Genomic DNA, 14,421 nt, shown 5'->3' with positions numbered 1-14,421 from the left:
CTCTTGGCATCCAACGAAATGCTAAAATACAAGGACCAACATGATATTTTCGTCCAAGGTATTGTTCGTAAACTGTCATCAGAGCAGATTCAATCTTTACGGGAAAAGAAATCCAATGCAATGGGATACTTACAGCTTTCTTCATGAAACATTTTTCCAACGCGTCCCAGATTTGTTTGTCAGAGTACTTTTCAAATGGATCTAGATTGTATCTGGGTACAGAAGGAAAATACCGATAAGATTGCAGTCGAGGTGAAGACGTACCAATATAGGACAATGTGTCTGATACTGTATGGATGAATTGAAACCCAGGAGAGGACATGATCTCTGGGATTACATTGTAAAACTACTACCGTCGAGAACCAAGAGTAGGGACGCTGTCGAATCTTAAAGTTTGGCGGTGATGAAAGTAGTAATTGCAATCTGTATTCCTTAATAAGTATCGTGAAAGGTCTTGGTATTTCCCAATATCATTTAGATCCTATGTATTGTTTTATATATAGTTTAAATCTATCTATCAGTTCATCTACTTGTCTCACAGATGAGGCATGCGTACACTTTATACGTGCCGAGAGAGAGAGAGAGAGAGAGAGAGAGAGAGAGAGAGATAGATAGATAGATAGATAGATACATAGATATATAGATAAATAGATAGATAGATAGATAGATATTAATAGATAGTTAGATAGATAGATAGATAGATAGATGGATGGATATAGATAGATAGATAGATCTAGATAGATAGATAGATATATAGATAAATAGATAGATAGATAGACAGACAGACAGACAGACAGACAGATAGATAGATAGATAGATAGATAGATAGATAGATAGATAGACAGATAGACAGATAGATAGATAGATAGATAGATAGATAGATAGATAGACAGACAGATAGACAGATAGATAGATAGATAGATAGATAGATAGATAGATAGATAGATAGATAGATAGATAGATAGATAGATAGATAGATAGATAGATAGATAGATAGATAGATAGATAGATAGATAGATGGATGGAGATAGATAGATAGATAGATAGATAGATAGATAGATAGATAGATAGATAGATAGATAGATAGATAGATAGATAGATAGATAGATAGATAGATAGATAGATAGATAGATAGATAGATAGATAGATAGATAGATAGATAGATAGATAGAGAGATAAATAGATATGCGCAAACGAAGAAAACTGTAATGTTTCCTTCTCACCTAACATCTCCGATGAACAGTACAGGATCTTGGGGTATAATGGATAGTTTGGATCTCATATCATACAGACCCATCTCGTGACAGTTCAGTCCGTCGATATCGATGTAGCCATCGGCCGGTTCAACCATACGGAACAGCGACAAACCAAGTGACGATTTTCCTTGGGTTGGAAAAGCAAAATGATATAGCAAATGAGAACAATGCACTTATATTCCCCCACTGGCGAGGACAGGTGTGCGTGAGACGGCCTAACTTTCAGTGTTGATTCGCATCAGCGTACAGGCATATTGATTTTATTTCAACAAAATCCCTTCGGGGGCAATAGGAAACTTTCAGAAATTATAAATTGAAGAAACTGCACCACGCCCCCTTTCCAAGTGTCTACTTACCAGATCCTGTTCTTCCGACAATGCCGACCTTTTCTTCGGATTTGAAATCGAGGTTGATATTCTTCAACACCAGAGGGAGGTTTTCTCTATATCTCATAGAGAAGTCGATGAACTGAACCCTTCCATATTTGGGCCATTCCGATGGCGGCCTCTTGCCTGGTATGATAGCGGGCGCCTCTTCATACAATTCCTACAGTGAGAGAATGCTTTGAACGTTTCATGGTAGAATGTGCTTCGTTGACAGACAGCCCGGACTCTCAAACTTTTACCATATTCCGATTTGGCCTACAACTCGTGAAGCTTGTGGATTTAGTAAAATTTTTACCGGCTTATTCTTTGAAAATCGGGGATTCTATTTTTCTCCACAGAAATAACACAGGGATAGCGGCCGTTGTCAAATATCAAATGTCAAATTTTGAAAGAGAATGGTTGAAAGTTTGCTTCACTTTCGAGGTGTGAACTACATTAAAAGGAAAGTTAAAGCTGCTAACAGGACGCAGTATTTCATATGAGATAAAGTTGTGTAGAGGTATTCATCATAGCACGGCTCGGAAGGTTGGAATTTCTGAATTGTAATCGTTTACAGAGACTTAAGGGGTATGAAACTAAGGCTATTCAGTGTGCCTGGTTGGCTTTTTTGAAATTATTCAAATGTTAATGATATTCAGCCAATCAGTACGCAACATGCCCCGTTGATGCTGCCTATCGCCACGGATGATACTTTAACGTGTAAATCCATTTGAAGCTCGCAAGAAACGCCGTGAATTTGAATAGCCACGACATTCCAATGGTGGCGCCTATCGACACGATCATCGTGTGAATAGACCAAAAAAAATGCTTACCGACACGATGATCGTGTGGATAACGTGGTTTTTCTTACCTATCCACACGATGGTCGTGTCAATAAGCGTGTCTTTTTTACTTATTCACACGATGATCGTGTCTATAAGACGCATTTTCCGCTTATTTGCACAATGATCGTGCAAATACGCAGTTTTTCTTACTTATTTGCACGATGATCGTGTCTATAAGACGCATTTTCCGCTTATTTACACGATGATCGTGCAAATAAGCGGGAAATGCTTCTTAAAGACACGATCATCGTTTTGATAAAGAACAACACATACTGACACGATCATCGTGTAGATAAGAAAAACAAACGGATAATCCACACGATGATCGTGTCTATAAGAAACATTTTCCGCTTATTTGCACGATCATCGTGCAAATAAGCGGTTTTTCTTACTTATTTGCACGATCATCGTGCAAATAAGCGGTTTTTCTTACTTATTTGCACGATTATCGTGTCTATAAGAAGCATTTTCTGCTTATTTGCACGATGATCGTGTATATAAGAAGCATTTTCTGCTTATCTGCACGATCATCGTGTCTATAAGAAGCATTTTCTGCTTATCTGCACGATCATCGTGTCTATAAGAAGCATTTCCGCTTATTTGCACGATCATCGTGTCTATAAGAAGCATTTTCTGCTTATTTGCACGATGATCGTGTCTATAAGAAGCATTTTCCGCTTATTTGCACGATCATCGTGTCTATAAGAAGCATTTTCTGCTTATCTGCACGATGATCGTGTCTATAACAAGCATTTTCCGCTTATTTGCACGATCATCAAAACATCAAACCAAACACAGCAAATAACCGTAATGTTAATGCCTCATCGGGCAAGCAAATGTATTTTGACAATCTGTATCGGCGGAAATGTCGTCCTTATAGCCAAAGGCACGGTGCTTTGTAATTTTAAAGTTGTGAATCTCCATCAAAGGCCATCATGGGTTTCCTTTCTTACTAATATAGGTATGAAGATTGAGTTTATGAAATGTCATGGGTTTGCGTCATTAAAATGAAATAAATATGCTGCCCTATTAATGTATTCCGCATGGCTGTTGATATATGATTGAAGTTGCGACTAGGTAAGTCTTTGCCAAACAAGTCATCGGTTGTAACAAAAATTTATAAATAAATAGTTATCATTTTATTTACACACTATCTAAGAAGGGTAATTTGATTAACAAACTAATTTTAATCAGAGTCCTAAAAGTATGCATCATCAATAGCAAATCGTCTGAGCAAAATGTCCAGTACATACAAGAAGAAGGCAAAAAACATAGAGAACATATGTTTCTTAAAAACATATGGAAGTTTGCGGTCTGGTCATGGAGTTCAGAAGGTTTACTAGGGTGACGATGTCCGCGACTCAATGGCGACTCTATCCCTACAGCCTGCAACCCCCTAAAATACAATAAATAATCTAAAATGCAAAACAAAATACGCATGACATTTCAAACTTGACGGCCACCTTTTGTCTTGGAAATGTCGCAAACGAGTAATGGTGAGTTTCATATATCGGCTGTGTCATGGCGCTTTGCTTGCGGGATTTGTTAGTTTGACTCAAATTACTGGCAGTGGATCGGCGGAGATTGTCAAATGCGATGAATTTAGCGAGAAAAGGAGAAAAAATGGGAAAGGATTTTAAGAGAGAGGAGAAGAAAATTACAAAGTAACTGACAGAAAATAAAAAGGGAGAAAAATCTAGAAGTAGCGCCCGAGATTCGAACATATGTCGACTGGAGCGAGGCTTCCCTCATATTCTATAAGAGCTCGGCGTTCACCATGCGCCACCGAGCGACCGATATTCATAAGGTGGAATTAAGCAATATAAATAAAAGAAATATTGTTGTCTCTTTCAAGCCGCGATTTTGTTTGTTATGTTCTATAATTCAATTTTTGGCAGTTTGAGCCTCGAAAACGTGACATATTGAGATTGCGAACACCAGGATTTCATTGGTGGTTTACAGGCGATTGGATTTCAGCAAGCGATGCATGACAGTCAATTGAACATGTGGACGGCCTATGGAGAACACACTTTTTGTCACACGAGGAATAAACTTTATTTCAACTCGAAAGCCGTACATTTGAGACCACTTCATAAAGCAAAATGTTGACATAAGTGTACAATTTACATTTAATCGCAAGTTTTCATGATAAAACGAGTATGATGGTGAGTTCCATACATCGGCTGAGTGCTACGTAGTACACCCAGTGCGCCTGGCTTGCGGGGTGTTAGCAGTTGATCGCGGAGATTGTCAAATGCAATGAATTTAGCGAGAAAAAGAGAAAAAATGGGAAAAGAGAGTAAAAAGAGATAAGGGGAAAATGACAAAGAAACTGACAGGAAATAAAAAGGGGGGGGGAACCAGGGGTAGCACCCGGGATTCGAACGTACAATGTCTGGAGCGAGGGTATCTCGGCCAGTGAGAGTAGTCGATATTCAGCATGTGCCACAGGGTTATCCATCATCATAGCGGAGAAAATAAACATGATATTAATAAATAAAAGAAGTATTGGTATGTCTTTCAAGCTGCGATTTTGTTTGTCATGCTCTCTAATTCAATTTTTTGGCAGTTTGAGCCTCAAAAACGTGAAATATTGAGATCGCGAACAAGATTTTATGGGTGGTTTATTATAAAACGGGCGAGTGGATTTTAGCAAGCAATGTCAGCAATATTGTCAATTGAACACGTGGGCCTAAGGCTAAATTATGGAGAACACACTTTTTGTCACACGAGGAAACTTTATTTTATCTCGAAAGCCGTACATTTGGGACCACTTGATAAAGCAAAATGGTGACATAAGTGTACAATTTGCATTTGATCGCAAGTTATCATGATCGTGTCGCTAAGTTGCTTTTTATTCTTGCTTACCGACACGATCATCGTGTCGATAGCCACGACATTCCAATGTTCCTAGGCGAATTCAATACGAGGCGCTGCGTGTATCCGTGTGTCTAGGACTGTATTTACCCTTTGTGTGAACATGTTCAGTTGTCAAATGTGGATGAGTGTACTGCTCTGATGATTTTATAGGGGGCCTGCATGCACTTACGTCAACGTATTGGATGATTCTTTCACCGGAAGTGAATCTTGCCTCGACTTCGGCCATGAGACGAACTGTGATCTGGAATACGCCAGCATTCTGCAGGTATCGGGGAAAAGGCATATACTATGTTTGAATGTGTTGTCTGAGTACTTCTGTCGTTTTATTGCATCACGACTCATTATGAAAACACGCATAAGTGATCATAGTCCGCATTAGTAAAACAAATCGAATTTGTACTGAGTTACTTTCCGTCTGGAAAAGAAAAATAACTACGAGAAAATAATCAAGGTACTCTCTTGAAGGGTGTTCACCAAATTATCGAATTAAGTCTGAATGAGATCATTTTACACTGTGATGGGTCTGATTGTGTCTTCAGTTTGTGGGAAAGACCACATGGTGAGCGTTGCCTTTGTAAGCTTGTTAGGCCAGTCTGATGGCGAAAAGGGTTTACAATCCATGCCTTGGTGTTATTTTATGTTGTATGCTGCCTTTAATAGTGTGTGTTACCTGGACAGCGAACGACAGCGCCAATCCTGCGTATGAGGGCGCCAGATTTCCATGAGTGAGACATACAAAGATGGCGGTCAGCACAGTGATGGTGAGGGTAATCATGTCCAGACGAATGGCCGCCCATCTCATACCGAGGTTAAACATCAAGAAAGGCATGCTGTTGTTGTCCATCAATGTCTTGAACCTATGGGGAAAATAAGGAGATTTGTTTAGACTTTGAAATTTTCTGGACAAGTTGGAGAAACACCAGACTGGAAATACAGTCGTGTGAGGGCGATCTTGAGCGCCCTCTGTGATTTTCCCACAGGTGACGTCAGCTTGATATCGGCGAACCTGAATGTTGTGAAGGACTTCCACTTTTTTGAAAATGTTTTTATCTTCAAAGTTTGTTTTCCCAAAATTGTTAATCCTTGCGTGGTTGTGTATCTTTTGCCCGTAAACTGAAGTCTCTCGGTGTGAGTGATAAAAGTTGTCTTACCTTTCCTCGAAATCTTTCTCCCTCTCGAAGGCGTGAATGGACGAAACTCCGAGTGCGGAAGCTGAGATGTGCGAAAACCAGGGCGATCTGGTGACGTTCTCCACTCTCTTCAGCTCTCGTACACTCACTCTGAAGTAGATGTATATGACGAAGAAGAGGCAGAGGAGGGGAATCAGACAGAGGAAGAACAAAGGGAAGACGATACCGATCATTATGAGGGCGAAGATGATGGCAAGTAAGTTCTGGATCATGTTTTCAGCCATGAAGGGAGCACGGACGTCCACTGGAAAAAAATAAACACCACACTGAATTAATATCGAGGATCGAGGATTTTTGCAATAAAGATGTAATTGACGATGACCCTATAAGGAGAAATTTAGTTTGTCAGCTTTCACAAGCAAATGAGTCCTTAAAGTCTTCATAAAACCACCACATCCGGGGAATAAAATTACAAGGGGGTGACACTCCTATATTTTAAATCTAATTGGTCAACTTTGTCATTGCAAAGTGGCAGCATGGGATTTAGTTCTTGGCTGTAAAGTTGCATTTGAATCGCATTCTTTGCAAGATAACGTATAGTCTTTTCTGTAGACATGTCGCTGGTCAAACCGGAAAGATGTGCCACGGTGTTCAAAATACTGCAACTCTCTGGCATGCATTGTAAGGCAATGGAACAGCTGTTAGAATCTGTCACTGTTTATAAAGCAAGCGTTAAAAGTGTTTCTTACTTTCATCGAGATCCTTGGAGAATCGGTTGATGATTCGACCTGAGGGCGTTGTATCGAAGAATTTCATGGGACTCTTGAAAACTTTCACGAACACGATGTCATGCATGTTAGTCGAGGCTCTGAGGGTTGCCTACAGGAATAGACGTAAAATGTGAGACTTCCGTGTTCTATACATGCGGATGACGATCTCCTTTCCCCCGCAATTTTCTTGTCAAAGTTAAGCTTTGTTATGACTTTGTCACCGAGAAACTAGCACATACATGCAATTAAAAATCCACCGCAAATACATGCAAGTCACTCTCTCATTCAGTCACTGATGTATCAGTGGCCGGGCCGTGAGCCCTAGCCATGGTTCTGTATTCAATAAACAAGTTCAATATATATATATATATATATATATATATATATATATATATATATATATATATATATATATATATATATATCACATTGAATTACGACACATACATACATACATACATACATACATACATACATACATAGGTATGGTCGGACAGACAGACACACATTACAGAAAAATAGACAAACGGTGATTCTTACCGTAACATTCAAAAACAGTGATAGCAGTGGGCGGACAGACTGGCTAATGGGTAGACAGACAGAGCGACATATAGACAGACATATATTATAAAATTTTAAACATGCACACGGTTAGGTTCTTACCGTAACGTAGGAATAACTCTTCATTAATGCAATGATCACTAGGAAGACAACGGCTGCACAGTAGACATAGGCAAAACCATAGACATCTTCTTGACAGTGCGGACTACTACAGTAGGTAACTTCTCCATCGTCTCCAATAATAGTGTTATTCTGAATGAGAAAGCATCAGTCACAGGGGAATCCTATCTATACATACGGTATAACTTTAATGTGTCGGAAGCAAGTTCACAACAAAGCAGTTTTCGATTTACAATAACATCCTCTCTTTAACAACGCATTGGGAAAAACTCTCTTCACACTTTCATACACAACATTTTGATTACAAGGTGAAGATTGCACTGCAACGCTTGGTCATTGGTTTTTGGATGAAACAAAGGGTATCACATTGACAACCACAAGCTATTGTTGAAAGCGTTTTTCAAATAAAATAAAACAGCCTGGCGTTCTGCACTCGACTTCTTCTGGAAAGTACAGGAGTACACTGATAATCCATGGAGTATTTAAATAGGATTGAAATTAATTTTAAGGTAGAATGCGCCTCAGGACAGATATTTGAACTCTCAAACTTTTACAATACTTTTCTGATATACCACTGTGGGGTTCATTTTAAAGCCCTTGGTGAAAGAAAACTTTTCATCGTCCTAGTTTTTCGAAAATCGATTTTTTTTATTCCTCCATAGTGTGAATACATGGATGGCGGTCATTTTGAATTTCAAATCTCGGTAAATCTTGGGTAAATTTCTCTCTGTACTACCAAAATTTTCACGGTGAATCCAATTTGTATTCTTGATTTTGAAAGAGAATGGTTGAAGTATTCCTTGATAAGTTTGAGCATAAGGTGAAGTATTTCACTTTCGAGGCGTATAATACTTTAAGGATGATGATGCGCTCCAAAGCAAAACAACACCATCGATGGCCGGCGTACCTGAGATCCGATATCAAGCCAAAGACTGAGCCAGGTATTCACGAAAGTCTGGATTGTGATGACAAAAATGAAAAGCATAAAAACCCAGAACATAGCACAGTAACCACCGGCATACTGGAAATATCTTTTGTACGTGTGACCTCCAACACTTCCACTGCCCTTTTCTTCCTTGGTAGTCAGTTTTCCTAAAATTGGAGAAAAAAAGTGTCATGATTTTAAGATCCATTATTTCTAATTTTTTTCAATGTTTTTGTTTATAATATCAACCACATTTGTTTTTCTACTCCTGGCCCAAACATTTTGAGATATACTGTCATGGTAGCGTGGTTGAGAGGTGGGTAGCTATGGGTTATCTTTGATACATACACTCTTTGGTAGAACGCTGGAGTAGAAGAGACGGCAACACTAGGTCCACAACATTGGGGGGGGGCGTAAAAACGGCACCTTCTTAAAGCATATTCTTTGAGAAATGTTCATACTGTATGATAAAACTGCCAAATGAAAGCAAATTCATCCCTGTTAATTGTGTGCATTCAACCTTCTACCCTTACTAATTTTCAGTGGCCGCAAAACAAATAATTTACTTCTTCGGGCTTTGAAAAAAAAATAATGTTCAGAGAATTCGTGTGATTCGTCAGTTAGGCCTCCCCCCCCCTCTGTAATGGAGAAGTCTTTCTCACACGCCATTTACCAATTCTTATTTATTCCTATGCTCATCCATGAGCTGTGCCAGCCTCGTGACAGATTATGGGGGCGTCAATACACTTGTTTCACCATTTCAATACTTTCGCACGTCAGCGTAACATGTTTGTATTAGTATTTACATATCCTGATTATCATCTTCTGTTTGCTCCTTTCAACGACAGTTTGTCTTACAAGCATGCACACTATAAAACGACGGGGGAAATGTTTACGAAAAAAGCTAAACTTTTGTAATTGCTGCGGCGTCCCTCTACTTTCTTGTGTTATGGTGACTCTTTGTATTTTGTTTAAATGTGTATGTATCACGCCCCCTCCAGACAGTTTTTCAGAAAACAATTGTCCTTAGCGACTTCTTAGCATTCCCACGATCACAGTCACCTGTGTTCTGAAATTCCGCTCTGGGGCCCCCATGCGCCCCGTAGATATGTGTACTCACAGGGACGCGTTATCTTCCGAGTTGTGTCATGCGAGCGCCGCAAGTAGGCCCTACTTCTGATATAAAAACAGCGGCAATACCCTTAATCTTGAAAATACTATTTTTACCATCAGATGGAAAAATAAATATCTATTAATAATTAATATGTTATTATGAACAAGCAAACAAGGAAAACAGCTGTTGCAGTTGTTATAGTGTTCGAAAATGGGTATTCACAGTACCAATACTCGTCATGTTGCGCATCGGATGGCTATAGGCCTATTCGAAAGATAACGCGTCCCTGTGGTACGCACGTCTATGGGGCGCGTGGGCGTAGAGCGGAATTTTAGAACACAAGTGACTGACTGTGCCACGATCAAAGTATGGGAAAAATTATTTTCAAAGAACCGGACACGTTAAAGGCTAAGGATTCGGTCGCGTATGGGTACTCTACCAACTCTATCCCAGCCATACACGATTGAAAGTTTCAGTCTGTGGACACGTGTGAGAAACCATAAAGCGTTACTCACCGTCGAGTCCTTTACCAAGATTGGCACTGTCGTCCATATCGGTGGGGTCCGCCACTGTCAAAAAGCCGGACGCGTCTTCATGGAGCGTGCTGCGTCTGGATGCACTGCCGGTGCGTTTGCGACTGCGTGACGTACTTGACCTGGAACGGACGCTGCTGCCCTTGCGTTGTAGAGTCCCGCCATCGGCGAGCTCTTCCAGATCGACCGGCGGTTCTTCTTCGTCGCTGTAGTGAGTCTTAATCAGGAAGGCATATTCTCCATCTTTCTTCATGAGATTTTCATGTGCTCCACGTTCAACGATTCTTCCTTCTTTCATCACTAACACTTCGTCGCACTGACTCAGGTACTATAGAGCAAAAAAATAAGTTTTAAGCTTACTGTAAGTTCTCTCTCTCTCTCTCTCTCTCTCTCTCTCTCTCTCTCTCTCTCTCTCTCTCTCTCTCTCTCTCTCTCTCTCTCTCTCTCTCTCCAACCGTCATGACATAGCTGTCCGATATCAGACATTGCTATCGGAAAGAGATCAACTTATCAAAATTTAGTGGTTTTTTTACCCCAAACATACAACCCTTTCATCCTTCGAGTAAACTATTGCTATCATACTAAACTTTAGATTCTCTGCTTTTTGCAAATATAGAGGATGAGGGAGTTTCCTTGTCGTCTTTGATGAGATATATTCTTTTCAAAAAACTGTCGGCAACGTGCAGCTACACCTGAAAAGAACTCACCTGAAGTTGATGGGTAACAAACAGAATAGTCTTTCCTCGAAGAGCGCCCCGAATCAACTGTTTGAAGAGATGCTTGCCAACATGAGCGTCGACCGCGCTCAGTGGATCATCCAACAGAATGATGTCTCTGTCAGTGTAATAGGTTCTAGCCAATGAGACACGCTGTTTCTGCCCACCGCTCACGTTCAGACCTCGTTCACCGATCTGGTGGCGTAAACAGTGAAGTTATATAGACAAATTTCAAGCGATATTACATATATATATATATATATATTATATATATATATATATATATATATATATATATATATATATATATATATATATAATATAACAACATGTTGTTGGGTGGTGCGCACACACAGGTACATGTTGTATACATACATAGACCTATTTACCTACAGGAGTACTCCATACATACATACATACATACATACATACATACATACATACATACATACATACATTTATCGATCATAAACAAATTTCAAATACATTCAATGAATACTTTATTAACATCATCAATAAGCTGTCTTCCAAATGTAACAGTAGCCCAGTCAATCTTGACAAACTGTCAGATTTCGTCAGTAACAAAAAGATTCCTCCTTCAATTTTCGATATTCCACCCATGTCTATTAATTTCATTCTCTCCCATCTCAATTGTCTAAATTGTAAGAAATCTCCCGGTTCAGACTTACTACCACCCAAATTCTTAAAGTTGGCAGCCAACACTATAGCACCTTCTCTCACGTATGCATTTAACTGCTGCATTGTTAAAGGTCAGTTTCCATCTTTATGGAAATTGGCTCGTGTTAGTCCAATCCATAAAAAGGTCCAATAGACGAACCTGGTAACTACAGGCCAATAAGTGTACTTCCTGTACTTTCCAAACTCCTCGAGCGCCATGTTCACAATCACCTTGTAAATTTCATGGAAACACACAATCTCTTCTTTTCTAATCAATCTGGATTTCGTGCCAAACATTCTTGTGAAAGTACTCTTGTTGGTCTGGTCAACTCATGGACTAAAAAATCGATTATGGGAACATCGTTGGCTCAGCATTTTTAGACCTGAGCAAAGCGTTTGATCTCGTTGACCACACAATCTTGTTGTCCAAACTAAAAACCTACGGGTGTTCTGATCATACCCTGTCTTTTTTTAAATCATACTTATTTACGCGTAAACAATTTGTGCATTTTAATCGTACTAACTCAGATGTTATTGATGTCAGGGTCGGTGTGCCGCAAGGTTCCATACTGGGGCCATTACTCTTTATTATTTATGTTAACGATTTGCCCCTTCACCTTGAAAATTCATCCTGTACTTCCTTTGCAGACGACACAACACTTCATGTTTCACACAAGTCCTTAAACACCATTTCTACTTACCTGAATGCTGATCTAAAAATAGTTGAAAATTGGTGTCTTACTAACAAACTTTGTATCAATCCCAGTAAGACAAAATCAATGATTATCACATCTTCTCAGAAGAGACGGCACATTAACAATGAAAACTTCAACCTCACTTTGGCTGGTAAAACTATTGACCGCGTCTCATCAGAGAGGTTGCTAGGGGTCACTATTTCTAATAATCTGGACTGGTGTGAACACATTTCAACCATTGAAAGCAAAATCAATTCCAATTTGTTTCTTTTGGCACGCATCAAAAATTTCTTCCTCTCCACTCACGCAAGCTATTTTTTTATTGTTTCATCTCACCACACATCAATTACTGTTCTAATGTTTGGAGCTTTACTTCCAGTAGCAATATCTATGCATTGGAGCGTCTACAGAGACGTGCAATGAGACTTATTCTTGACATTGTTCCGCCTCTTTCCACTTTTCAAATGTATACTCAGCTTCATTGGCTGCCTATTAATTTGAAACTCCGTTGTAACCGTATGGCCCAAATTTACAGAGCAACTCACAATCTAACCCCCGACTACATAACCAGTTTGTTCAATAATTACATCCCTTCTAGATCACTTCGTTCTTCCAATCAGAATCTCCTTAAAGTTCCCAAGGCACGTACACTTCTCTATCAGAACACCTTGCCAGTTGCGGGTGTGGATGAATATAACAATCTCCCCAAATCAATAAGGGACTCTGAGTCACTGGCTAGTTTTAAGAAATCTTGTAACAACTTTTTGTATAATACTTACTTGTCTGATGCCCTTTCGTAGTTTTTTATATCTATTTGTTCTTGTGTGTTTTTTGTGTTTTCATGTTTGTGCTGTAAAGTGTTTTATGACTTTTTTTTGTCTATTCGACCTCCACGAAAAGAGGTGTTTCACCTATGGAGTTATCGAGTTTAAATAAAGATTAATAATAATAATAATAATAATAACATACATACATACAAACATACATACATACATACATGCAAGCAAGTATGTGTGTATATATAAGTACAGTAAGTATGCAGCATACTCACTTCTGTCTCTTCGCCGTTTGGTAAGATAGCCAGATCTGGCTTCAGGCAACACGCTTCCAGGGCAGTCTGATATCGCTTCTTATCGTAGGGCGTATCGAAAAGGATGTTATTTTTCACCGTCCCGTTCAGGATCCAGGCTTGCTGGGTTGCAAGGGCGAACTTGCCGTCGATAGCCAGGGACCCGCTGATGCATTCCAGCTGGTTGATAATGGCACTCACCAAAGATGTTTTGCCGCTTCCAACACCCCCACAAACACCGATCAAGCCACCCTAGGAATGTAAAAGAATGCGTAATGATGTATTTTAAGAAGTTTAGCTGACCGTCTCAATTGACCTTTGAGTTAAGACAAACGTTTTTACCTATATATCCGTGAAATTAAGGTAGAATGCGCCTCGATTGACGATAGATATCCGGACTTTCAAATTTTTACTATGCAGTTTTGTGGGAGCTCATTTTAAAACTTATGGAGTAAATATCGTATTCATCGGCTTAGTCTTGTGAACATTGATTTTTTTTAGGGGGGAAGTTTGATTTTTCCCCACGGAGTTACAGTCGTATGGCGGCCATTTTGAATTAAATATTCGGGTAATTTGTTTCTTTAGTACCAAAGTTTGCACGGTGACCCCTGATTTTTATTGTTAATTTCGAAAGGGAGTGGTTTATAGTTTCCTCGAAGAAAATTTGAGCAAAAGTTTAAGTCTTTCAATTTCGAGGCGCGAACGAACTACCTCCACTCAACAGTATTATTCCCATCTTTTCTCATATTCCTATTCAATAATCC

General features: G+C 39.4%; 1 protein-coding gene across 1 annotated transcript in view; it reads right to left on the bottom strand.

Moving 5' to 3' along the window:
• LOC139118582 (ATP-binding cassette sub-family C member 5-like) overlaps positions 1-14,421 on the bottom strand; it is a 30,884-nt gene that overhangs the window by 2,978 nt on the left and 13,485 nt on the right. Inside the window, exons 11-22 of the mRNA XM_070681973.1 lie at positions 13,640-13,909; positions 11,207-11,410; positions 10,482-10,827; positions 8,835-9,019; positions 7,910-8,059; positions 7,226-7,355; positions 6,498-6,780; positions 6,017-6,203; positions 5,516-5,605; positions 1,613-1,802; positions 1,224-1,383; positions 134-212 (exon numbers count right to left, since the gene is read on the bottom strand). Of these exons, the coding sequence (XP_070538074.1) occupies positions 134-212; positions 1,224-1,383; positions 1,613-1,802; positions 5,516-5,605; positions 6,017-6,203; positions 6,498-6,780; positions 7,226-7,355; positions 7,910-8,059; positions 8,835-9,019; positions 10,482-10,827; positions 11,207-11,410; positions 13,640-13,909 (2,274 nt within the window). The remainder of the gene's footprint in view (positions 1-133; positions 213-1,223; positions 1,384-1,612; positions 1,803-5,515; positions 5,606-6,016; positions 6,204-6,497; positions 6,781-7,225; positions 7,356-7,909; positions 8,060-8,834; positions 9,020-10,481; positions 10,828-11,206; positions 11,411-13,639; positions 13,910-14,421) is intronic.

The sequence above is a fragment of the Ptychodera flava genome, chromosome 19, assembly GCF_041260155.1.
Source record: "Ptychodera flava strain L36383 chromosome 19, AS_Pfla_20210202, whole genome shotgun sequence".
In the NCBI taxonomy this organism is placed as follows: Eukaryota; Metazoa; Hemichordata; class Enteropneusta; family Ptychoderidae; genus Ptychodera; species Ptychodera flava.
This window is presented reverse-complemented; position numbering and strand designations above follow the sequence as displayed.